The sequence below is a fragment of the Malaclemys terrapin genome, chromosome 1, assembly GCF_027887155.1.
Source record: "Malaclemys terrapin pileata isolate rMalTer1 chromosome 1, rMalTer1.hap1, whole genome shotgun sequence".
Taxonomy (NCBI): Eukaryota; Metazoa; Chordata; order Testudines; family Emydidae; genus Malaclemys; species Malaclemys terrapin.
In genome coordinates, this window is record NC_071505.1 from 21,806,721 (window position 1) to 21,834,672 (window position 27,952).

At 40.7% G+C, this 27,952-nt stretch overlaps 1 protein-coding gene across 1 annotated transcript in view; it reads left to right on the top strand.

The window, feature by feature from the left end:
* The window catches only part of SEMA3C (semaphorin 3C), a 158,545-nt gene that overhangs the window by 100,972 nt on the left and 29,621 nt on the right, over positions 1 to 27,952 (top strand). Inside the window, exons 6-12 of the mRNA XM_054017360.1 lie at positions 3,162 to 3,252; positions 8,378 to 8,497; positions 10,536 to 10,678; positions 14,737 to 14,851; positions 17,075 to 17,144; positions 19,908 to 20,052; positions 26,860 to 27,082. Of these exons, the coding sequence (XP_053873335.1) occupies positions 3,162 to 3,252; positions 8,378 to 8,497; positions 10,536 to 10,678; positions 14,737 to 14,851; positions 17,075 to 17,144; positions 19,908 to 20,052; positions 26,860 to 27,082 (907 nt within the window). The remainder of the gene's footprint in view (positions 1 to 3,161; positions 3,253 to 8,377; positions 8,498 to 10,535; positions 10,679 to 14,736; positions 14,852 to 17,074; positions 17,145 to 19,907; positions 20,053 to 26,859; positions 27,083 to 27,952) is intronic.

A 27,952-nucleotide genomic window follows, 5' to 3' on the forward strand; every position in this document is an offset into this window, starting at 1 on the left:
ATCATAAAATGTAGACTTGTGTTAAACTCTCCCTGCAAGAACAGGTGAGGAAAAGGCTAATCATTTGCAGAATGTGATTACTGTGAACTTAACCAAGTGTTATTCTAATATCAGAGTGGGTGCAAGAAGAAGCAAATGTTATGGCTGTGTGGATTTATGATCGGCTAAGAAAAAATAACTTAACACATGTGAAAAATATATGTGTTCCTGGGGCTTCTGGCAAATTGCCAGTGCAATGGTTGGGCATTTTGGAGTAGTGTACAGTAAGCATAAAATAGTAATATACATTAGTATCAAACTACATATTCATTAAGAAAACAGAGAACATAGACAGACTTATACTTAGATTTGAAACTTTGTTTACAATCTGTCTAATGACTATAGTGATGGGATACATAGATAAGATTCCATAGCGATAGATAGATAGTTAGATAGATAGATAGTAATGGAATTTGGGAAGTTGCAGCTTTTAGTGAACATTTAAACTCTGTCTCAAGTTAGTAGAGACCAAATTTATTAGCCTCAGATGGTTGTTTAGTAGCCTGTGTGGCATCGAGGTGCCATCATGCTTGGTCTTATTAGGGAAGGAGTAAGTAATGAGTTGGTGCTCTTGTCAAGCTGTCTTACAATGGCTCAACGGCATGAGTACCAACTTCAGGGCAGACTGTTAAGAAGCAGGGTATCAACCCCATATTGGTTGTGAGTTCTATACTTAGCTTTTGCCAACACGTTATCAAGTGTGAACTCATCAGGCACTATATTAGCTTGAATATGGAGTCACAGATAGTCCCCTTGGGTACTCTGATCTATCTTGCCACCCAGATAAGCTTACCTTTGGGATAGACAGTCACTTACACCAAAGATCACAGCAATATTCTGGTTACTCCCAGTCCCAAAGGACCAGTCACTTACCCCGGGTCAATTGCACCTTAGATCTCACACCAAAGACAACACTGGTAGCCAATCCTATAATAAACTATCTAAAGATTTATTAACTAGGAAAAAAATAAAAGAGTTATTTACAAAATTAAAGCAGGTAAACACATACACACACAAAAGAATTCCTGTCTTAAGTTTCAGAGGGCAATAGAAGCTTCTATGTCCTTTAGGGCTAACCCAGGCAAAGCACTGGGGATCTTTTGTATATACTTAGTAATCCTTGCCACTCAGAGTCTAAGCAGCATAAAAAATATCATTTTTCCTTCTTAGGTCTTTTTATCCCTTCCCCACTTCTCTTTGAGTTGCAAATTCAGCCACTGGGAGGAATTCAGTTGTATGTCTCTTCCTAGCAGGTGGGGGAGCAATCAACAAAGTCTTTTGTCCTCTGATGTTCCTCAATGGTTTGTCTGGTGTCTATGGGCCTTCTTTTGTTGGGCAACTGTTGTGCTGCTTCCTCCCTCCCCAGGCTGCAGGAACACGGAGTGTGCTCCTGTTGGGAGCCACTGCCTCCTTGTGTGTGTCTAATGTGCCCCTCCAAAAGCGGTCAAATTAAAATTCCTGCTCACGCCCCTGCAGAGCAAACACTTGAACGTTACCTTATAAGATGGGATACAGATGGTATAAGTGAGATTATGGAATGCTTGTAAATTGCTGCCTGTGTTAAAGTCCGAACACTAAGTACATGTTTATAACTCTAATACATATTTAACAGTACTCACACACAGGTGAGCCAGACTGGTTCCAGCTATGTATTTGTCAGTGTTCAGCTGAGACCTAGGGGCCTTGGCACGAGCTGGCACCTGGTCTGCCAGCGTCACATGACTCATTCCAGTTTCTACTGGATTGGCATCCACATCACAAGAACTTCATTCTGATTGGCTTTCTTATGAGTATTTGTGAATTACCTGTTTCTGGTTGGGACAGAAATAGCCTAAAATCCGAATTGGCCCTGTCAACACTGGTCCTCCACTTGTGAGGTAACTCCCTTCTCTTCATGTGTCATCATATAATGCCTGCATCTGTAATTTTCACTCCATGCGTCTGAAGAAGTGAGGTTTTTACCCATGAAAGCTTATGCCCAGATAAATCTGTTAGTCTTTAAGGTGCCACCGGACTCCTTGTTGTTTTTGTGGATACAGACTAACAAGGCTACCCCCCTGATATTTAAAATCCTTTCTTATCCTTGCAATTCTTTTTCTGGTACTGGCTGGAGTCAGTAAATTAAGAGGGACACCAAGATGGGGTGGGAAAGCAAGTTAACCAAAGATTGCTTCTGTTCAAGGAACAGGTAAAGGTCCAGATTGCTTCTTCTTAACCTAAACACCTCACCCATTTTTGAATTGTAGTGTTGTGCATGACCTATACCATCTAAACAAGATTGCTCAATCTTCTAACAGGAGCAAGAGAACTAGTCCTACACTTGCTTTTGTTATCTATAAGGCACCTACCACCATAGTGTCTGAGCAATGAGTGTAGTCCAAAAGACAAGGCTCTGAAGAAAATGTGTGTGCTTTAGGAATTATTTTGGAGTAAGGAGTAAGGAGTAAGGAGACAGGCCCAGATTTTTAAAGCTGCTTAGGTGTCATTGCACTCTGTGTTGCAATGCCTAACTGATTTAGGAGCCTAAGTCTCATTTTCAAAAGAGATTTAGTCGCTTAGAAGTCTAAATGCCATTGTCTGTTGATGGAGTTTAGATTCTTAAGTGCCTAAATCCCTTTTGAAAATGAGATTTAGATTTCTAAATCAGTTAGGCATTGCGACACTGAGCACAGCAACATCTGAACAGGTGTAAAAATCTAGCCCTTATGATTTATAATATGACAAGCTGACAATTGAAAAGAGAGGCTTGCATTCTTGTGTATTATTACTAAAGTAGTTTATTGCAAGTGCTTTAGGCTAGGCCCCTGGTATAAATACCACCATGAATTCATCAAGTATTCACAGGTAATTTCAGGACTATAGAAAAAATGTCTGCAGATGTTATTGCTGACATATAAGAGTGTATTGCATTTGTAATTACAGTGAAAATAATTGGGTACAAGTGAGAAGATAATGAAAACTCAGCATAAGACAGTGTTATTGTAAGTAGTAAAGCAAAAACCCACACCAGTGCTGACTATTCTTATTGTCGATAACAACACAGGAAAAAAGGCTCCTCTGACTTTATTTTCATTTTCTAAGATTTCTAAACATCAGCAGTGACATGCATGTCTATATTACAGGAGCAAGTCTTCATGATCGACTCCAAGTGTGAATCGGGGAAGGGGCGCTGCTCTTTCAACCCTAATGTGAACACAGTATCTGTTATGATCAGTAAGTAAAATAACCAAAGATCCTGGAGGCTTAAATCATTATTACTGAGCCGAGTGTGAAATGATGGGGTGTCATAAACAAATGGAGCACAGGGCACAGCCCGTGAAAAGGAAACCATTGTGTTCATACTGCTTGTCAGACGTCTTTTGAAGGTCTGCATGGAGCTAAGCATGGATGTGTGAAGGAAATGCAGAAGGAAGCAGCAACGAGGGAGGGAGGAATAGAGAGCAAGAGATTGTCCCCTTTTCATCTTTCACATTTTCCCAGGGTTAGCTACAACTTTTAAACATCTTAACCATTTTTTTTTATGTTTAAACACTTTTTGACTTCATTCATCATGGCCAGTTCTTGTGTCTCATTGCCATGTAGTTAGGGAAGCAAAACCTGCTGGAGTCTTTCGAGTTATTCTGCATTTCATATTTGTTGTCTCTGCTATTGAGGCCACCAGCTACTGCCAGGCTCTTTGCTCTGCAGCAGGCGTTTTTACCTACCCCTCTCTCATCCCCACTGTATCACTGACTATAAATTTAGCAACTCGCTTCCATATGAAAGGGCAGAGAGTGTGACAGCTGGTTCCCTTGACATCTCACTGTAGGTTGTCTGGCAGAGTGTTCAGTGAGAGTGAAACCTTGGCACACAGGGCAAGCACAATGCCTGTGCTCCACTTCAGTGCCACCTAAGCTCTTTGTTGAGATTTAAGTGGGGTATAGGCCTGGTGTAGCCCTTCAGGGGTGAATTTCACCTTGAAAGAGAAGAAAAGGACAGCTCACAAATTCCACCTGGAGAAAACAACATATCCTCACTTCAACGTGCCTGATCTCCAATGGTCTGTGGGCTGGAAAAAAAGCCAGCATATTAAGGGCCAGATTTTCCCTTTCTTTGCCTTGCACCTATGCCAGTGCAAAGTGGGTGTAAAACACTACAGGCCTAATTCTGGTTTACACTAAGACCATTTTACACTCTGGTGGCATTATAAAGAGCCTTCAAGTGGATGCAAACGTGTATGGCCTTAATGCAAAAGGAGAATCAGGCCCTATCACTTTGATTTAGCAGCGTTTTATCCTCAGTTGCACTGGCTTTGCATTAGTGAAAAAGATTACAGCAGGCACTGGGAAAGGGGTCATCAGACCCTCAGATCTCCCAGATTGCAGCAAGATATGCTATAGCCATAACTCTGAGTTAGTCAGTCCATAATGAACTCCTCACTGGCTTTCACAGCAAGGAATGAAAAGAATTTACTTTGGATGGCAGGGCTTAGGTGATTAATTTAAACGTTGCCCTGAATTCATTAAGCATGCTCAATCGATGGTTTTGTTTGCCCTCTCCTTAGTCAGCGTCTGCAGTACATTCTTAGGACTATGCTAGCAGCCGGGCTGGAGCAGCAGCTGCCTGCACAGACAATGCTACAACCACTTGAGCCACATGTGCTCTTGAATGTGCAATGTAGCCATACATTTTGCCATTTAGATTTGCAGCGTGTTCAGAGACTACTGATACCAAAACCTTGGATTTTGAATCTGTATCTAATCCCTGATCTCTGAGGGCCCATCTGTGCTGCCCCGCAGTTTTGATTGCAGGGGTGCGAATAACAACGCACACCAAAGTGCTATGCTGTAACTCCCCTGTGTGGCGCTATGGGTATGAACTAATAGGTTCCTAGTTGGTATTAATGTCGGACTACATAAATGCGAACTGGGAGTCTTTGAGTTGGTGCCTGCAGAATCCACACGGGGGAGTTCCAGGACAGCACTTTGGTGTGCACTGCTATTCACACCTAGGATAGACATAACCTAAATTAGCAACCCAAACATAGTATGTTTTTAGCCAAGGGAAAGAGCAGGAGTTGCACAGATTTCTCAAACTTACTTAGGAATTTATTAAACAAAGAGACAGGTTTCAGGGTAGCAGCCGTGTTAGTCTGTATCCTCAAAAAGAACAGGAGTACTTGTGGCACCTTAGAGACTAACAAATTTATTAGAGCATAAGCTTTCGTGGGCTACAACCCACTTCTTTGGATGCATATATGAAGAAGTGGGTTGTAGCCCACGAAAGCTTATGCTCTAATAAATTTGTTAGTCTCTAAGGTGCCACAAGTACTCCTGTTCTTTTTAAACAAAGAGAAGAATTCTGTTGACCTCTGTGTACAGTATGTTGAGTTTCATAGCAACTGCACACAATATAGCAAGACATTTAGCCCTGAGTTTTCACAGTACTACCATGTGGTGTCTTAGCCATTCAGCTCCCATTGGAATCAATGAGAAGTACACAGTGGAAGTGCCGGGCATTCAACTGAAAGAGTAGGGCTCCAGGGACAGGTCCTTTGTCCTCTCCTCAAAACTCTATCAAAGACAATGAACTGAACAGAATCATCTCAGCATCTTACCTTCAAAAATATAAAGTTCCAAGGCTGCCTGGCATGGTAGGGAGCAGAGATGCGAGCAGAAGGGGATTCCAATCTGCATGGAAGAAGGGAAAGTGTCACTTCTCTAACATGATACTCTACCTCTTTAAATGATTGGCTGCATTTCCAGCTTACCTCATCAATGATCTGTGTGCAGCATGTAAAGGAATTTGATCAAAGTCAGTTATAGCCGAGTCCACTCATAAACGCCAATTATGCTTTTCACATTCTTAAATGAGTTACTGCCATCAAAGAATAGAGACTTTCTTTTTTCATCCTGGGGTTTATGAATGCCCATTAAAGTCTTCTTTTCTACGATACTGTACACACAGTAGGACAAAGGCTTGTCTCCTTTGGACACATGGGAGTTTTCTTCATTTTAGTAGAAGTTACTTTATCTGCTTTAATCTCCCAGTTATGTGACTGAGCAGGCCCAATATCTAGTTAATCGCCAAAGCAATATTTCTCCGTATCCAGTTTATTGCACCCAATGCAGCATGTCTGATTACCTGCCCTATGGGCAGGTGGCATATGTGTGCATTCGGTGCAAGGAGCTCCTTGCCCTCAGAGACCGTGTACAGAGACCGTTAATTATTTGGGTTACACAATGTACAGTGCTCACACTTTAAAAAGTTTCTTCTTTTTTAAAACATTCAACCAATTGGAGAACTGTACTACTACTAAGGGAGGAGTAGAGAGCTTGTGTAACTAGGAAATCAAAGACAGAGCTGGGAATTGAACCCAGAGCTCCTGAGGCCTAGATAAGTGCCTTAATCACAAGACCTTCTTTCCTCCCTCCTCTTCAACTGACGAATGCCGCTGGAACTAGTAAAGTATAATGACATAATCGTTTTATAGTGTGGTCCCTGTTTTGTGTCCAATTCTGGCATCGCCTTCCACCTATGCAACACAGAACACAAGCTTGAAATACAACAGGAAAAGTGAATGGCCCCATAGAGGAAAACACCACATGACAAACAAATTAGAAGGTAGGAGAAATTCACCATTCTACAAAAACGCTTTAGAAGCAAAGCTATGAAAAATGTATCTTTGGGCAGGCAAGGAATAATTAACATGCACACCCCCTTTCTTTCCGCAACCAATGCTCCGAGGTATTTACAAGAGCAGACCTACATCACTTCAGCAATTCCCCCAGTAACAAAGAGAAACAGTGTGAATTGGTTACCCTGCAAAGACAAACTGTTGTGCGGAATTTAAGCATTAAACCAAAAGGAAGTGGAGCTGACAGATATCATTTGATACCTGATTAGACTAGTAGGCTCTAGGAATGCTTAAGACATAACTAATAAAGCTGGTATGCAATAGGATTAAGAATTCCATAGCCCCATTCCAGCCTTTCTATTTTTTTCCAGGAATGAACGTGAGAGCTCTGTGAGAACCATAGGCATGATCCATTGCAGGCAATCTATTTAACAAGAGGAATAAGACACCAGATGGTTCTGGGGGAAATCACGTTGATGTAGAGATTCATAATAAGTCGCTATTGATCTAACAGCACTACATAGAGATATAAATAGTGGAACAAACCACATTGTGTAAACTCCTCTCTACTCTCCTTGTTGTTACCCCCGCGCAATGGATTCCCTCATACATTGAACCTCAGCTAAAGGAAGCGACACAATGCCTGCTCTACCTACTGTCTAATCAGTAGGGATCTGGTTCATGACCTAGCAAGCAATGAAAAAAAAAACAACCTTCCAGAGTTTTCATCTCTCAAAGGTGAACGGGTATTTCTTATTGTTGAACAAACAAAAAATTAAAAGAAGCCTCAATTGCTTCAATATTTGTGGCTCTTGCCAGCTTGACCACACACACTCATGGCAGCCCTGTCATTTGGGTGAAAACATTGAAGAACCTAGCTGTCTGGGAGTTCGTTCAGCCGCTGCTCCCAGCATGGAAGTTAAAAATTATTTTAGCTACTGTGTTGTACTCTGGGGTTGCCTTGCCATTAGCCAATGGAAATATACATATATATATATACACTGACATATAGGCTGAATTTTCAGAGTTCTGCACAGGGAATTTAGGTACCTAATCCTATTAAAGTAAACTAGAGTTGCATGTCTAATTTCCTTCACATTACATTGAAATTTACTCTGACTCTAGTATATAATACAGGTATTTGTTGCTTCACTTTAAACTGAGCCAAGTTCATAGCATCCTCATCCAGTTTCTACAATACAGAATCGTGCTTGAGTCCAAAGTCAGCCTTGAAAACAGTAGCAACTCCGTTGACTTCAATTGGAGCTATGCCAATTCCCACTTGCAAATACTGGCCCAGTATTTTTGGCTACTTTCATAACATAGAAGCTTTTTCAAGTACTTTTAAAAAAATTGAATATGATTCCTTTTTATACTATTACCCTGTCTGTGCATTGATGTTTAACAATGTAAGTTCAGTCACTAAGCTGTATTTCAAATGAAAGGTTCACTACACATGTGGTTAGCTGCTATATTTAATCATGCAGTTCCCTAAAGTTCTTAGCAACATCTGATGCTGCCTCCTTAGGCTAGATGATTGCTCCATGATTCAGAGGAAACTCCTCTCCCACCGGACTGATATTTCTATGTGGTGACTGCTATGCAAATAAAGAACTGGCATTGTCTGAAACAAAAATAGGTCACTAGAAATGGATTTCCCAAAAAGCCAAGATAGACACATTCATGTTTTTCCCCCCCTTTTCCTTTTCTATCTTTCTATAGACGAAGAGCTGTTTTCAGGAATGTACATAGATTTCATGGGGACCGATGCAGCAATTTTTCGGAGTTTAACCAAACGGAATGCAGTGAGAACTGACCAACACAATTCTAAGTGGTTGAGTGGTAAGACTATTGCTTCATTAAAGCTTTTGATATGTGACTAAGAGAATGGTTGTTTTCAACAAAGAGTTCTTTATTTCCCATTCTAAAATGAATCTACTAAGGGAAAATGTGGGCAAGAAATAGGAATAAAAACATACCACAGACAATGCACTCTGTATGATGAATAGGAATTCTACACGACATGGGAATTGCCATACTGGAGGAGACCCCTGGTTCATCTACTCCAGTACGCTGTGCCTGAAGTGGCTAAAACTAGCTACTGCAGAGGAAAGGGCCTGTTATAGACAGATGTGGGATAATCTGCCTCCCAGGGAAGTTTCTTCTTAACCCCTAATTATTTGAGATCGTCTGATATAGGAAAATTTGATTCTAATTATGTACATTTAATTTTCAACTGTAGTATATTTAAATAACTGATTAACTATGTGATTGTCATAAAATGGCACAATGAGGAAAAGTCACCTCTGTGCAATGGTGAGGTACAAGGGGTGAAATCCTGGCTTCATTGAAATCAGTGGGAAAACTCCCACTGACTTCAGTGGGGCCAGGATCCCACCCATGTCTTATACGCTAGGCTTTATTTTATTCTTAAAACAGCCACACTTTATGCCCATGCTTAATTTTAAGCAAATAAATAGTCCCATTGATTTCACTGTGTTAAAGTTAATCATATGCAATAGGTTTTGTGCTGGCCCTCTGCAAAGTGGTGGATTTCACCCAATAGGAATAGGCCAAATTTATCATTCTGATTTGAAGATTTGCATTTATTGCTGCCAAGCCTACTGAGGTACATTGATGGAAACCAATCTGGTCTTTCTACCTCATGCAATTTTACAGGGCAAATCCAAACGAGTCTATTCTTTTTATTCATAATTAATGTGATAGCACGTGGTATAATACTAACTTGCACTTTTTGTAACAGAATAAATGAAATATGTCAAAAGAGGGAAACTCTATCTGTTTTCTAAAATTTGCCTTTAGTTGTCTTCATTCTCTTAAGCTTGCCTACTCTCCTCAAAGTATCTTAGAAAATGGACTGCACAGAAAATGCTTCATTGCTAGAAAACGTACATAATGCAGTTGCTTGGAAAAGGTGGCTGACACACACAATGTATTTCCATGTTCCTCCTGAGCTAGCATCATGAAATGTGACATATTCATTGATAATGGGTTGAAGAGTACAGAAGATATCCAAAATTGAAAATGTGACCTTTCCATCGGAGGTCACCAAAAAGTCAAAAGTGGTTTGTATTGGATATCAACCAATCAAATGGCATGAATAATAGGAAGTAAGTGACCTCCAGACTGGAGAATATAGGTCATTTGAGGTCTCCAATGCTATTCATTAGATTTTAGCCAAGAAAATTGCCAAAGGAAAGCAAGTGTACCACAGGCTGCAACACTGATAGCTGTGACTACCTAAAAGTAGTCTGCAGTGATATTATGGTACACAAACAATTTGACACTAGCTCGCTGCAGTCCTCTATCTCTGTGCTCATTCAGACTGTAGGACATATTGAAATAAATCTGTTCACCATATTCTAATATGAATACCTTTGAGGGAACTTCACTCCTCAAGCATTCTCACATCCTCAAAGTCTCCCTTGCTTTGGTTTTCAGTAGCCTTACCACAACCTTTACCCTCTGATTGAATAGGTTTGAAAAGTAATTTGTTCATTTTCTCCCTAACAGTTTTTCAGATCATTGTTTCTCTTCTCAAATTTTTTTCCTCAAAGAGTCTTCTCAAGCTTGCTCACTGATCCTTCTCCTGCAAGGCTTTCAATCTCTGTAGTAAACTAGCACTGCTGTTTCTGCTTCAGACTTGCTTTTTTGAAAACCGGGACAAATCTGCTCTAGTATTAACTTGAGTCCTGAAAACACTGACAGTAGTGCTTAACTTTACACGTGAGTAGGGCCAAGCCCTAGCACACTGGACAGCAGCAGCAGATGGATTCTGTGGAGGTACCTGGAGAGATCAGTAGCTGTCAAGAGTTGCTTATATTGACACATTGTTTGCTCTGTATCTGTCTCTTTTCAGAGCCTATTTTTGTGGATGCTCATCTCATCCCAGATGGCACAGACCCTAATGATGCCAAAGTGTACTTCTTCTTCAAAGAGAGGCTTACAGACAACAGTGGCAGCACCAAACAGATTCATTCAATGATTGCTAGAATATGCCCAGTAAGAATCATTTTTTGTTCAATTTTCAGGGGCTGATTTGCTGGCTTGATTGAATAATCAAAATGAATCCATTGCATTAAAACTATTTAAAAGCCTTTAATTCCAATTACAAGCACATTTCCTGGTCCTGCTTCCATCTCCATAATTAAGAAGAAAGGCTGTTGAGTACACAGCCGAGCCCTGACCTGGTTAGATATATCTGGAATATATCTGTAATTTTAGTAGGAATATTAGCGCTTGATGAATCTGTGCACCTTGGTGTCTGGTGCAGTGTAGTTAATAACATTGACTTCCTGAGCTTTCTTTTCTTTCCATAATTCAGATGTGAGCTTTACTGAATCACAGACGTACCAAATCTCCCACAAGAAATTCAATGTAAAGGCATTTGAAAACATTGTTTTTATTCTTAAAACAATTACACTTTATGCACTTGTTTAATTTAAGCACATGAATAGTCCCATTGATTTCAGTGGGTCAAAGTTAAGCATGTGCATATGTCCATGCAGAATCAGGGCCTTAGTTATTGCCTGTATTTCCCTTTTTCTGTAACCAGAGTCAATTTTGCTTGCAATGTGATTGAAGCAGCTATCTCTTTCTCTGAGGTTATGGATGCATGTAAAATTAAAACTGTAAAATGCTCTATTTTTCTGATAAGCTCTTTATCCATTACCTAGGGACAAAACTGGAGATTAAGTTTGAAGGTCTCCCCTCTCCCACTCCCGGTTAATATGGGTTTTGTATTCATTGAGGTTTGTGATGTGCAGGGGAATGGTTGTGCGCTTTGGTTTTTGCTCCGTTCTTGTTCTGGCAGTTCAGTATGACATATGACCTAGTTTTATAATATTGCTATTTTTTTGTATTTTTGGTTAGGTGCCCAATGGCCTCTGGGTATTTTTCAATAAGACATTAAACATTATTAGGATGTTATTGTTGTTGTTATTGTTATAATAAAGTCCAGATTGCTTCTAAAATCTGGACCTGATTGTGCTTATATTGAAGTCAATGGCAAACTCCTATAGATTCCAAAGGGAACAAGAGCTGATCCTTCATGTTGATAGTAATCTACTGTAACAACCGCAGTAAGGAGTGAACATTGCTACAAGCCTCCTGGTGTCAGCCTGACTTGCCATGAGCTCTGCTAACTTTAGGTCAGTTAAGGAGACCTATTCTGATAGCATTTTTGGTAGCACGAAAGTTAATGCCCAAGCCTCTTGAGCCTGATGGTCCAGCTGCAAACAAAGTATGGACAGGCGGCCGAAAAGGCTTTATTCCAGTTTAAAATAAGAGGTCACTTTCCCCCTTCATAGCTGGGCAAAACTCCTCTTACACATGCACATGAAAGGCAGAATAAAACTAGAGCTGGTCAAAAATTTAACATCGTTTTGATGAGTTTTCACAAAACATATTCCCATTTTTGGCGTGGTTTAAATAGAACAAAATTGATTATTTAGGTTTTATGAATTGAGCCTTCCAGGTCACTTGCCCTCAGATAACAAATACCTGAATAGTACATTAATGAGATTTTGTCCGAATCTGGCATCATAAAGTTTTACCACTTATTTCATCTTATGTGCACATTTCTATTAATGCCTCTATTAAAGCAGCACTTTAATCTTAGTTCTGTTAACTAAAATAGTCCATCTTTAGAGGCCCTGTCAATGAGAAAGGTCAGGGGGACAGAGACTAAGGGGTGAACTTTGCTGTAAACATTTTTTTCAGATTCCACCTAAAATTTTCCTAAGATATTTCACTGTGATCCTTACTCAATACAGCAAACACATTTTTAAATGATTTTTATAGAAAAATGATTAAAAACCTGATTTTCAAAGGCTAGACATGCAAAAGTGTCATGATTGTGCACCCACTTTAGGCTTGCAAATACCAATTGTGCTTACCAGTAATAGACACAAATGTGCAAAATTGAAGGCATTTAAACTGTTGAAAACTAGTCTCCTAATGGTAGTATAAATGTTACTTGTTAGTGTTTTATGATGTTTATTTAAGTTCTAAATAGTGCCACTTACAATATGATTTAAATAATTAGTTAGCATTTTTCACCATGGCAAGAGCTGGGTTAAATATGTGTTTTCATACTTTATTAGTACTTTTGCCTACGTTTCTTATAATCACAGCTAGCATTAAACACATTGTTTACTGTCTGGTTGGCTGACAAACAGGAGTCTCCAGGTAACTGTTGCACATCCTCAGAAAAGTTGTAAGATCTGCTCTATCTATTATGTCCACTGGAGGATGAGAGAGGAAATCTGAATGAATCTGATTGGAGTGGCATTTGGTGCTTTGTTGAAAAGATTCTCATGGACAAACCTAGGTAAAATAGGAATTACCATAATGGATAAGACCCAGAGTCCATCTAGTCCTGTGTCTTGTTTCTGACTGGAGTCCATGCCAGATGCTTCAGAAGAAGGTTCAAAAAACTTTGTGATAGGCAGATATGAGATCATCTGCCCTCTACATCAGTGGTTCTCAAAGCCGGTTCGCCGCTTGTTCAGGGAAAGCCCCTGGCAGGCTGGGCCGGTTTGTTTACCTGCCGCGTCTACAGGTTTGGCCGATCACGGCTCCCACTGGCTGCGGTTCACCGCTCCAGGCCAATGGGGGTGCAGGAAGGGCGGCCAGCACATCCCTCGGCCCGCACTGCTTCCAGCAGCTGCCATTGGCCTGGAGCGGCGAACCGCGGCCAGTGGGAGCCGCAATCGGCCGAACCTGTGGACAAGGCAGGTAAACAAACTGGCCTGGCCTGGCCTGCCAGGGGCTTTCTCCGAACAAGCGGAGGACCGGCTTTGAGAACCACTGCTCTACATGAGTTCTTCTCCTGTCATCCCCTATAGTTAGAGATTGTTCTAAACCCTGAAGCCTGAGGTCTTATATAAATCCATGGTACACCCACATCTTGAATACTGCGTACAGATGTGGTCTCCTCATCTCAGAAAAGATATACTGGCATTAGAAAAAGTTCAGAAAAGGGCAACTAAAATGATGAGGGGTTTGGATCGGGTCCCATATGAGGAGAGATTAAGGAGGCTATGACTTTTCAGCTTGGAAAAGAGGAGACTAAGGGGGAATATGATAGAGGTATATAAAATCATGAGTGGTGTGGAGAAAGTGAATAAGGAATAGTTATTTACTTGTTCCCATAATATAAGAACTAGGGGCCACCAAAGGAAATTAATGGGCACCAGGTTTAAAACAAATAAAAGGAAGTTCTTCTTCACACAGCACACAGTCAACCTGTGGAACTCCTTGCCTGAGGAGGTTGTGAAGGTTAGGACTATAAAAGGGTTTAAAAGAGAACTAGATAAATTCATGGAGGTTAAGTCCATTAATGGCTATTAGCCAGAATGGGTAAGGAATGATGTCACTAGCCTCTGTTTGTCAGAGGGTGGAGATGGATGGCAGGAGAGAGATCACTTCATCATTACCAGTTAGGTTCACTCCCTCTGGGGCATTGGCCACTGTTGGTAGACAGGATACTGAGCTGGATGGACCTTTGGTCTGACCCAGTATGGCCATTCTTATGTTCTTACGTTTTTATGTCTAACATCACAAGCTTGTAAAGTTAGCACTGTTGTTATCTGATGGGGGGAGGGATAGCTCAGTGGTTTGAGCATTGGCCTGCTAAACCCAGGGTTGTGAGTTCAGTCCTGGGGGGGGGCATTTAGGAACCAGGGGCAAAAAATCTGTCTGGGGATTGGTCCTGGTTTGAGCAGGGGGTTGGACTAGATGACCTCCTGAGGTCCCTTCCAACCCTGATATTCTATGATACTCCCGTGAGGCCATTTGATAGAGTGGAACTTCAATCTCCCCTTGTTTGCTCAAGATAGTCCTCAATTTCAACATTCATAATTGGGTCTGTGTTTTCCCAGATTTGGCGGTGTTTGGGAGAGGGGTTTGTTTCATGCCTATCTCTGTTTATTGTCGTTAATATAAACAAGGTATTTGCTAGATGATGGATCATAATAACCCGAGAAAAGATTGCAGGGATTAAGTAAGATTTTAGTTTTGCTTTGTTATACTTGTGTCAAATTCATTTTGCTTTTCAGAATGATACTGGTGGACAGCGTAGTCTGGTAAACAAGTGGACAACATTCTTGAAAGCAAGACTTGTGTGCTCAGTAATGGACGAGGATGGAACGGAGACATACTTTGATGAATTAGGTATAGCAGTGTAATCTTTATGAAGTATCATCTATATCATGTTATCTCTTTATCTGTGAGTATTTGAAAATCTTAACTTCAAATGAGAAAAGATATACCTGTGCTTAAGCCACAGATACTGGGAGTTAAGGACATCTGAATTTGATTCCCAGTTCTGCAACAAAATTCCTGTCACCTTGGATAAGTCACTAAGTGTGAAATCTTGGCCCCATTTAAGTCTATGCCAAAAATCATATTGACTTCAATAGTGCCAAGATTTCATTATAAATTTCTTTGCCTCATCATCCTCATCTCTGAAGCAGAAATAATAATGCTTGACTATGCACTGGAGTAGTAAGAGGCTAAATTAATGTTTGCAAAACACATGGAGAGCTTCTGATGGAAGGAGAGATGTAAATGCAAAATATAATTGTTGCTGTTCCTACTGTTTATGCTCATGATTAAGATTTGCTTAGAGTATTTAAAACTGTTTTTAGTATCAGTGTATCAGTTTTTATGTACCACTAATGTCCTTTTGATGACAAGACAGGTGCTTCTTTGGGTCACTTGGTAGAAGTCTCTTTGGAAGCAAAAGTTGTTGTTGATAATGATGAGGATACTAAATACTACTACTACTAAGTATAATTTCTTAGAATTTATGCACGCTTTTACATCTGCAAAGCTTTTTACAAATATTAACTAACCCTCAGAACAATTGTGCGAGGTTCTGTTTGTGTAAGGTCTTATTAGGGTCTCCAACATAAATATGGGTTATTAACATCATGATCACATATCTAATGCTGCGTGTTTGCAGACATCTGATGTCTATGATTGGCATAGGCTTGGTCACAGATCTGAACCCCATTTGTTGGACAGATAACCTCAGACAAGCTTTGTCTCAACTGGAGAGAGTGGGCTTGTCTGTGCACCACTCAGTAGGTAAAAATGACAAACTTGATCAACTGCCCCTGGCCTTCTTTAACTCAATGAATAGACTGTAGAGTCTTCTGCTTTGAGAAGCTAAGGACATAAATTCTATTTCAGATAAGATATATGTTGTTAGCCAATGAACCACATTCTAGGTCTGAATCTGACTCGTTCACACTGCTTCCACACTTGTGTAACTACACTGACCTCAGTGGTATTGCCCCTGATTTTCACCACTATAAATGGGATCCAGAATCTCTGTGGCTATGGATTGTTACAAATGTTTCAGTGCAATTGTTTTGATTCAGAATGTAATGGCAGTTGGATCAAATCCTAATTTAATGTTCCATGTGAGTAAGGTTATCAGAACCTGATCCTGGATCATTGTACTTTTATCCTATGATAAAATACCGTATGGTATGTATTGCTGGTCTCAGTCCTTGAAATAAAGCACAAACAAGACCAAATTCAAAATTTAGAGGATACTTTGAGAGTCACCTTTCAAAAGCACTCTGCTCCCAACAGCTCCAAGACCCTGATTCATCAATCCACCCCTATTTAGCAAAGCACTTATGTTTAGCTTTGAGCATTAAGGCTTTTGAGATCATGTTGGACTAGCAACTGAGTAAGAGCTCCCAGGATAATGCTGTGGCAAAAAGGGTTAATGAGATCCTTAGTTTTTCAAAAAGGTGACTGAGAGATGACTTTACTATAGTGTTTCAGTACATTTATGGGGAGCAACTACAAAGTCCTAAAGAGATCTTTAACTTATCAGGGAAAGATATAACAAGAACTTGTAGCTGAAAGCTGAAGCCAGACAAATTCAAATTAGAAATTAAGCACAAATTTTTAACAGTGAGGATGATTAACCACTGGAAAAAACTCCCAAGGGAAGTGGTAGATTCTTCTAGCCTTAAATTCTACACATCTTTGAAAGCACTGTAACTTCAACTCCAGTGGGACTTAAACATTTGCCTAATGTTAAACACATGATTAAATGCTTTCATGAGTTAAGGTCCTGCTGAGAAGAATGGGAGAAGATGGGTCCTGAGCATATTTGAAAATTTGATCCTTTTATTTATGTCTCTAAATAGGGGCAGTTGTGTATTGAGTTCATTTGAAAATCTTGCTCAGAATGTGTAAATGCTAGTTTTACTATGACCAACCTTAAATATGATGGGTCCGACCCTGCTTCCATTGAAGTCAGAGACAAAATTCCCATTGAAGTCAGTGGGAGAAGGATGGGGCCCTAAATTTCGAGGTTTGAAAGTCAAGCTAGAGCAATTACTCAACACCTGTGTTCTTTCTTTCTCACAGAGGATGTATTTCTCCTAGAAACAGATAACCCTAGAACAACACTGGTGTATGGAATTTTTACAACATCAAGGTAATTTTGAAGATTTGTAGATGCAGCCTCTGTGAGCGGCCTCAGTTCCAATTCCATATAAACACAGACAGAGGTATTTTGTGTCAAGGCTATTGGGATTGAATGCATTACTAATATATCCCACAACTATCATTGCCACCTAGGAGATGTCCTTTCAATCCTGCTTATTCTCATCAACTAGAAGCACAATTACTTGTGATCTCTGTAGACGCCAAATTGATCCCTGGTGTATATTCAATACAACTGTACCTGAGATAAATTTCCCCTCTGCTCCCAGCTTTCTAAAAAATATAGTGAGTAAATGTTTCCTGTTGTCTCCATATGTTTATTAGATAGCGGGGAAGAACAAGGACATAGTGTGTGATTGACTTCAGTGGCAACTGAGGATTCTCAGCATCTCATCAGGGGGCCTTAGCACCTGAAACATCAAGCCCAGAATTCCTAAATAAATTCATGCTAATAGTTCCCAGTCTCATAGTTGGCAGGGACTTATGCCATTGGACTTTGGCTCTCAAAAGGCACACTTATATCCTGTTTGATCAAGTCCTTCCTTAATCACAACCTGAGTCTTCAGATCACTGCAAAAGATGGGCACTCCTCATCTCTTGGCAGATAAGGGCCCACCTTGCTATAAGGACAGAATGGATAGTTTTTTGAGAAAGTTCAAGATTTCTTGTTAAGTTTGCTGGGACAGTCTTTCTGAGAAACAACAGATAGTAACTTTACTTGTATTTTGCTGTTTTGGGTTTTTTTGCTCTTGGTTCTTGTCTCAATTATCTGAACAATGGAAATGTCACTGACTGAACACTTGGTCTATTCCAGGCCCTCTAGACATTTTCTCACTCTATACAAAGTTTTACTTTTGTCTAGGTTTCTGTTTCCACAAACCACAAGACTTCTGTTTGTTTTTACTTTTGATTGAACATGTTGTGTAATTAAACCTAGCAGTCATAATGAATTTCATCTACTAGTACTGCCCATATCTTTTTCACCTCTGCAGACCCCAACCTGAGAACAGTAATTGGAGAAACAGGCTATGAGATAAAAATAATTATAACTTTAACTAAATTATATTGGTCTAGGCTGTGACTGACGTGAATTATTTTTATAGCAGGAACTATTATAAAACTAATAAAGCTGCATTGTCTTCAATGATCAAGTGCATCCTTTAAACCTTATCTTATGGCTCCCATGAATACCGGGGAAAACGTCATAAACCAATTGTGAGGAAGAGAGCGTTCAGACAACAGATGTGGTTATAATGCATCTGAGGGCTTTCTCAAGGTAGCACTTGTGGTATAGAGCAATGGTGATTGCTCGGTAATGTCCTGTAGCAGTTACCACATTTTCCTCTTTAGTGATTTTACCTGTTCAGTGCACAACAAAGAGCAATTTCGATTTTCCTCATCTCACACTTAATATTGAGCAAATCTGGAATGTTTGGATGTTCATCTCTGAATAAACATCCAAAGTGTGCCTTTCCCCCCTCCTCTAACACACACATTGCGCCCTTTCACACAGTGGACAAGAAGGGGGCTGTTAATATCACAGCCAATGTCTTAGCTTCTGAAGATCATCTCCTTGACACTGGAGATCATCCTTAATGGAGAGTGCTAGGGACATGTGCTGGCTGCAAAGTCCCTGGCAATAGGGTTCCACAGCACCAAGGAACCCAGACAGAGCCTCAATGGGCCCCGGTTAATGTGAAGGCACAGGGCCTGTGCAATTAGATCCATACTAATCTCCGGGGATCCCTGGAGTTAGTGGGTCAGAACCCTAGTTTAGGCTGTGGGAAAGTCAAACCTCACCACTCCTGAGGAAGAATGTATAGGAAACTCTGTAAGGGGAATCTCATGAAGTTTCCTGGCCTCTATGGGGGTGTTTGCATGGAACGCCATGATCTGAGCCCATATTAGAACACTGATTACAGTATTCTAACTGCACTTAATTGTGATTATTGTTTTAATGAATGTTCTATCCAGGTGTTTTATAAGGCAGCTATGGGCTCTCATGGGCTGAGGGCCAGGAGAGATGTGTTCTGTTTCCAGTTTAACCACACACAGAGTGTCAAATCCTGGTCTCACTGAAGTCATTTCATTGGGAAAAGGTTATGCTCTCGTGTACAATATAGGGGAAGTGATTTAACCAGTCATCTGTAAAATGGGGATGATAATACTTTCCCCTCTCATTGGAAGATAGATACTCTTTGTGAGGAAAATGTTACCTAGCCTTACAGGTTAATGCTGTGTATTGTGAGGGTAAATTAATGTGTGCAATGTTCTTTGAGGTCCTTGTATGGAAGATGCTATAGAAGTGCTACATATTATTAAATGTGTTATCTTTATGGGCAACGTTGCATAGATTCATAGATTCTAGGACTGGAAGGGACCTCGAGAGGTCATCAAGTCCAGTCCCCTGCCCTCATGGCAGGACCAAAAACTGTCTAAACCATCCCTGATAGACATTTATCTAACCTACTCTTAAATATCTCCAGAGATGGAGATTCCACAACCCCCTTAGGCAGTTTATTGCAGTGTTTAACCACCCTGACAGTTAGGAACTTTTTCCTAATGTCCAACCTAAACCTCCCTTGCTGCAGTTTAAGCCCATTGCTTCTTGTTCTATCCTTAGAGGCTAAAGTGAACAAGTTTTCTCCCTCCTCCTTATGACACCCTTTTAGATACCTGAACCCTTTGTGATGATGGAAAAGGTTATGTAAGAAATGGCAGATTGTGGTGCAAATATTTTCCTTGTTTTTTCCAGCTCTGTATTTAAAGGTTCAGCAGTATGTGTGTATCACTTGTCTGAGATCCAAACAGTGTTCAATGGACCCTTTGCACATAAGGAAGGTCCTAACCACCAGCTAATTCCATATCAGGGCAGAATTCCATATCCACGACCTGGCACAGTAAGTACTAAAGATGTTTATGCAAGTCAGGCTTGACAACTAATTGTCTTTGTTTAATGTAATGAAATATCCTAAAATTGGTGCTAAACCACAGACTATAAATTATATCTAAAGTTAGTTGTAATTCAATCTATCATGCACATCACTATAATACCTGAGAACTATTAAAATTATTAAAAAATCAATCTCTCTCTCGCTTGCTCTTTCTGTCCAGCAGGTAGAAGTAAATTATTTCATTAGATGTCTGTTATTTTTTTAAGAGCATGTGTATATTTGAAAGAGTGAAAGAAAGAAACAAAGGAAGATGAGGGGCTAGTAAGAGAAGCCAAGTTGAAGAGTTTTATATTTCACTCTGATCATTCTTGCCTCTTATAGTATCGAGTTCTATATTTTAGGTCTAATGCCCATAAAAGTCTGTCTCCTGAGCTCATGAATCTTCCCCAATTTTCAACAGTTTCATTATTCCAATGGAACATTGAGTAGCTGTGGTGGGAGGTCATGGTTGCTGAGGGAGAGAGTGTCTCAATTGACTATGCCAATCCCATGGACGGTATTGAGAGTTAGAAAACAGTCCTTGAAATGGACTGTGTGACGGATGAGAGGCCATGATAATCTTTTCACAGCAACCTGTGTTGCTGCTTCTTTTTTTACCAGTCAGAGCTCTCTCAGGGCTTTGTTTCAAGATATAATGAGTTCAATAATCAGCCTGGAGATACTGAATGCATAGAACAACATGGCCAGGTCTATGCCTCAAATCTTGTAAGGATTTTTTATAAAATTGAATTGTGCCCTTTTTTGTACAGGTAATGTATAGAGAAGGCCTGCAGGAAAAGAAAAATCCAAAAACACCGTCTCCCCGCAAAACTGCTTGAATTTTACTTCAGAAATATCAGGAGTCTTCTATTTTTACTGGAGGGTCTATGGAGGTTCTCTGAGATGTTTATTCTAAGACCTGGCATCTTAACTGAAGAGTTGCACTATTGTACCTTTAACTAAAAAACGCCTCTCTCTAAACTGTTCGATATTCACCTGAGTTAAATAGTTGCTCCTTATGTCATAAAGAAGAAAAAAGGGCTCCCACTTTCCCACCACCTCTTTATTTATTTTAACTTTTCCCTGTCACAACAAGACCCTTTAACCACATGTCCATGTAACAGTCCTGCAAATATTATACCCTCTCTTAGTGCTTGCTCCTCTGCCTGAGGTAATGGGATAGGCAAGTGCCTACTATGCCCACCGTGAGTAGCTGTCATTAATAATGAAACTCTTTGTGGGCTACAGATCAGACAGGCTCCAATCCCTGTACAGGCCTTAGGGGACTCTGTAACCTTGTCAGGCAACCCTGTGCACTGTGACTTAAACTGTCCCATGCTGTTCTTCTCTCCAGAAAAACCCTCATACTCTGTTCATAACTTTAGAAGCATCTGCTTGTTGTATCATATTTGTGATGAACATCTCATCTCTTAGATATTGGCACCATAGCAACTTTTCATTGCTTCTGAATTGACAAATGAAAATACCTTTATTAGTGACGATCGTTCATGCGGTTAATTACCTGTGAGAGCATTGTAGATAAACTTAGAACTGAAGCATAATAGCTGATACAGGTGGTGACCAAAACACAGAAATTGATTAGCCCAGTATAATATAACAGTAGTGATTGTGTAATGCCGACAGACCCCGGTTGTCAGCGGGCAGGATTGAATTGAGGACTCTGGAGTTTAGCGCATGAGCCTCTACATCTTTCTCTCTCTCTAAGTGGTCCCAGTGCCACTAGATGGGACAGAACACCACACCCAGGAGGTGTGTGAGTTACAACTACACCGGGGATTTGCAAAAATAAAAGTCCCAGGGATAAGAGAAATGTAATTCTTTGTAGCTTCGGGAATATCAGTTCAGCCTCTTATGATATTACTGGCTGTCAGATTTAGGCCTTTCATATCACAAAATCTTTTCAGAGTTTGTTAATAAATACCTGATGTTCCGCTGTGGTTGAATGGTAGCATTCTTGCTTGTGATTAATTCAAACAGTCTTAATCGCCTGAGTTCACTGTTGCTTTAATTTTACTGTGTATGAAAATATAAAATAAATGGCTCATTTAACCAGGAAGTTTCATGCTCTGGTGATTAGTCACATTTCAGTGTTTCTTGCTGCTTCAGGAGTATTGTATTTATGTATTTTTTCAACCACTGCCATGTTATTCTTGGTTCATCTTATGAAGGCTTGTGAAGTATTCCAAATGGGGCTAAACACAGTAAGGGATCAGGCAACACAAAGGAAAGGAAAATTTAACTTAGAATTGGGCTTTACATAGTGGCAAAAATTGTCTAAAGTTATCAGATATGCTGATGGGCTCTGAGTTTGAAGGATCCTGAGAAGAAAGATTCTTGGGGATTGTTATGGACATCTCAGTATTTGCATTAGTTCAGTGTGAAGCTGCAATGAAAAGAAAAGCCAGAAAGATGGTTTGGTACATTAATAAAGAAAGGCAAAAATAGATAGTATAATATAAGGACATGATTAGTGACAAAACTGGAATGTTAAAACCAAAGCTCTGCACATTTCTAGGAGATTGGAGAGTTGGATCTGAATCTTTTGACTGGAACTCATCCCTATATTTTTTCTTCGGGTCAAATCCAAACCTCAAGTAGCCGGGTAGTAGTTCAGAGAAGGCCATGAGAACAGCTATCCAAATCACCCCATGTTGAGCGTTCAGCCAAATTTTCCCCCTTATGCTGCCAGTTTTTCCAAGACAAGACATGACTGGACTCTAATATTCTTTCCCCAAGACTCTCCAAATTCTTCTACACAAAAGTCTTTTAACAAGCTATTACACAAACACACAAGGAGGCGTGTCACTGATTTTCCATTGTCATGTCAGCCAATTCCCATGGTACCTCCACTGTTCTGCATAATCCAATCCAGTTCAAATCAGGACAATAATCTCATCAAATTTGACTAAACTCTGCATCCTTATCATGTGAAACTGCCTTATCCTCTCATCTGTTCCCCTGATGCTTCTCCGCAAACCACCCTACTTCATCACAGTCACTAAACAAAACATTTTCTGACATGAGATTTCTGTAGCTTATCTCTGCTCTTCTCCATTGGCAGAAGATTCTGTCTTTGACATCATGGAAGGATTAAGGGTTAAATTCTATTTCCCACTGAAGTCAGTGTAGGTGCAGGGCTTTTGAAAATATGACCACTTTTATTTAGAAGCTTAAATGTATATTCAGATGCCTACTTGTGGGCATCCAAGTTCAAAAAGTTTGGCCAAAATGCATTCTGGGTTAGGAGCCCCTTTCCTGATGAACATCAATATCAATCACTACCAGGATGCTAGATCAGAAGGACAAGCAATCTGACCCAATATGGCAAATCATATGTTCCACTTGCGTAAATAGATCTTTCAAATTAAACATTTTGATATAAATGCACTTACAATCAGCCAAAATGCTGTAACTGTAAACATCACAAATGCTTCAGCATAGCTTAAATGGAATTAAATAAAGTAATGCATTCGCTAGGCCACCGTCAGACTCTGCAGTCTTTGGCTGCCCCTTTACTACATACCAATCATTTCTTATTTCTTCCACAAACTAAAATTACTTATGGAAAAACTTTATGACATAATTGGCAGCTTCCTACTACATTCAGAGCTGTTTAAGGGTTGTTTCCATTATCCAGACTTTACAGAAATATTTTTGTACCCATAGCTTGTTGAAGAATGTACTATAAACCAAAGGGTTCCTCTCTTCCTTTAGTTCATCTCTAATGTGTGGGGCTATCCCAGCAGGCTTGTGGGTGCAAAATGTACTGTGAGTGCAGTCACCATATGGTTAAATCATCTGTAGGGTGGTGAGTGCAGCAGAGGTACACTCAACTCTCTGAGGAAGGGAACAGCTCATGTTGTTCTTCAGTGACTTCTCTGTTTGGCAGCGGAGAGACACAAGCAATGAAGCTTTCTGAGTCCAGTACTTCATGGCTAAAGGAACAATTTTCATGACATGGGTTTTTAGGTTGGTAATAGAGGCAATGAACTGGTCCAAGAAGGATGTCTGGGACATGCCTGAAACATCTAATTATCCAGCTGCAATTCATGAGGATTTATATGCCAGGGTGGGAATAAATAGGGACAGTTGAATCTGGGAATACACAGGAAGATGGTCTAGGATCTCTGAGGCAGGAAGGTGGGGAAACATACGAACGGCCATACTGGGTCAGACCAATGGTCCATCCAACCCACTCTCCTGTCTTCCAGCAATGGCCAGTGCCAGCTGCTTCAGGAGGGATGAACAGAACAGGCAATTATCGAGTGATCTATCCCTTGTTGTCCACTCCTAGCATCTGGGAAATCTGGTCTAGAAGACAGAAAAGGTACCTGTCTTCTAAGAAAGGAGTGCAAGGACAGGTGATATTGGTCTAGGATGCAGGTGGGGAGGGGGCTCTCTGACATAGATCTGGGAGTGCCTTTGAGTTTTGGGGTCCCTTGCCAAGAATCACCTTACTTGGAGCCCTCAAAAGCCTGTAACCATCCCTGTTTGTCAGTACTAGTTACAAATTTCTGAAATTTGCCCTGCGTTTCCTGGAAAATGAAAGGCCCATGAGCTGCAGAAAGCCAATAGAGTTCTAGAGCAGCAGGAAGTGAAGGAGTTGGCTGGGGCTGAGAGAAGTCCTTGCACAGCACAGATTTCTATATTGGAGTTGATTTCTCCTCTCCCTGACTTCTTCCCCACATTTCCCCTGGATACTCACAGCCTGTCAGCTCTCTAAGACTGGAATTACTCCCCTGTGAGTACCCAAGGGGACTGATAGATCACAGGATGGATCAATGGGATGGTTCTTCATTCAATGTAAAGAAAGGGCTAGAGTTGGGTGGGACTCTGTTATCCCAGATTGCTGCGGAGGGGAGGGGCAGGAGGGAACCTGTCCCTAATAACACCTCTCTCTATGGGGTCTTCCCATCTCTATCCCACCAACCACAAAATATTGTTTCTTTGTAGGGGGGATGAGCCATCTGCCCCTGGGGTCCTTTCATTGTCTCACAATCAAGGAATGAAGGTGAAAGGCAGGGAGGTTCTGCTGTCTTTGTCCCAAAGTTGTACAGACATTGAGTGAGAACTCTCAGTTTAGGATGCTAGAGGAATCTTTGAGCTCAGTGCATCTCTGTTATTACCAACATCCATTTGGCACACTTGGAATCAAGCTAGGGTGTGGGGACTGTTACTGGCAGGTGTGCAGTACCTAATCTGGGCAATAACCTTCACAGCTGGCAGGGCCGGCTCCAGGGTTTTGGCCGCCCCAAGCAGCCACAAAAAAAAAAAAAAAAAAAAAGCTGCGATTGTGATCTGCGGCGGCAATTCGGCGGAAAGTCCTTCGCTCCGAGCGGGAGTGAGGGACCGTCCGCCAAATTGCCACCGAATAGCTGGACCTGCCACCCCTCTCTGGAGTGGCCGCCCCAAGCACCTGCTTGCCAAGCTGGTGCCTGGACCCGTCCCTGACAGCTGGATAGCTTGGAAAATTTGTGGGGCTTTGGAGGACAGGGTCATCGTAAGGCCTTTTCCGAGCACTCTACAGAAAGCTACAGATTCTTCTGACAAACCCCTGGCTCAGAATTTACCTGTCAAATGTCTCTTCATGCCTTGATGAGATATAGGGTCAAATCCGGACCTCCTCACATTTTACAGGGCCTTAAAAGCAGCAGAACTCCAGAGCTAGATGAACTGCACAGAAGCTGCCTTGTAAACCCTGTGCTATGCAGCAGTGTATTGTGGGTGACTCTTCCAATGGTAACATAGGTGCAGGGCAGGGGTGTGGCCATGTCACTTGTTTACATAAGTTGTGTGCAGCAAGCCGAAATTTGAGCCTGATTCAGGAAAACACGTAAACACATTCTTAGCTTTCAGTAGTGCTTTCAACCCGAGTTAACTGTCCTGGCTGGGGGTGTGAGTTAAAGCCCAGATACTGTTTCCATTCGGGCTGGGTACCTACCCACTTTGCAGTAAGGATGCAGGCTAACTCACCTGTGGGCTGAGGGTGGGTGTAATACCTCCAGTGCCTTCCACCAGTCTCCTTGTCCGCCCAGTTCTCTCACGAGTCACTGGGAAAGAAATACAGCATGGCTCAGCTTATTGCACCAGAAGTCCTAGTGAAATACACACGTGAGCACAGAACCAGTGATGACACAGTAACACAGGAATGGCTTTGCAGTGAGGCTTCTCACACCGGGGTTAGGCTACCCTAGGTACTCATGTAGAGTCTCAAAGGATCTGGGAAGGCTCCTTGCATTTTCTCCCTTCTTGTGCATTTGCACAGGGTTTGTCCAAATCTAGCCCTATGTGCACTGAACAATTATAACATACAGCAGAGGTAGGTACCTAGTTAGGCATCTAAATATACCTGTTGGCCTTTACATCTATTTTTGTACTACACAGAGGCAAGATCTTTGTATCTTTCCCCTTACCAGTCACTTGCATTCTTTGCAGTGAGAACTTTGGGAGCTCAAGGAATGCAAAAATAAGGCCCCCCAAGCATGGAGCATTGCCATCAGCCTAGCTTTTAACAACACACAAATATGTTTGTTTGTTTTTTCCCAAGTGAGGGCGGTTTATAGACATAGTTATTAGCGTACAGCTTTTCCATTATATAAATATAATCATTTTCACATGGAGTATGAAGTGTTTTTTCAAAAAATGTTACCATGTCGCCTGAACATCAGTCAATGTTTGTGGATAGATTGAAGACAAAATATCCTTGATAGATGCTATGCATTGTTAAGCATTATTATGAATGCTTCCTCACAGTGTCCTGGAGGAGCCTTTACACCCAACATGCGGACAACCAAGGAATTCCCCGACGACGTTGTGACCTTTATTAGAAATCACCCCTTGATGTTCAATCCCATTTACCCAATACACAAAAGGCCATTAATCATTCGGACAGGAACAGACTACAAGTATACAAAGATAGCAGTGGACCGAGTTAATGCTGCTGACGGACGATACCATGTCTTATTTCTTGGAACAGGTAAGCTGCACTCAACAGCAGATATGCATGGAATTATTTTATTTATTTAACTTTTATGTACTGCATTGTAGTTTTTAGTCAACTCCAAACCCTGTACAGCCTATTGTCTTCACAAGTGCTTATTAAAATATAATTACTATATATACAAATATGTTTTAAGAGCTATAATCAGAACAAAAATACAAAGAAAATAAAATGAATATTTATGGTAAAAAATAGAATGGTTCTCATCAGCAACAAAAGCCAACTTTGTTGTGTGCAATGTATGGTCTAGATTTACTCACCCTGAGTAGCATCATACCCATGAGTAGTACCATTAACTTTCACAGATTACTGTACTATTTTCCAGGAGTAGGAATATGGGAATCTGACATTGTATTATTACTAATTGCGATCATCATATGAGGTAAGGTGCCTGTGAAAAGAATGGTAACTTGGCCAGAAAGTTACAGGGGCAGAAATAACTTCACAGTAATGTAAAAATATAGAGGGTTTTAGCAAAAAGAAAAGGGAAAACTGTAGTTCTAGTGGGACTGTGTTGTAGAACTTTCTAAGTCTGATTCAATGATATCAAATATTTCCTTTATAACATAACAAACCAAATTCTGCTCTCAGTTACACCAGTGAGGATCTGTAGCAATTCCATTGAAGTCAATGGATGTACTGAACTGACACCAGTGTAACTGACAAGTCTAGTGATTTTCACTAAGAACTGTAAGGTTAGAGGATAGTGATCCAATTTACTTTTCAAATTTATTGGGACATAATTGGAATTGCAGAGAACAATCAATCAGTGTCAGGGAAATTGACTAAAGTAGATGATCTAGGGCTGGATCCTGAAAGCCCTCTGCATCTGGAACTGCCATTGAC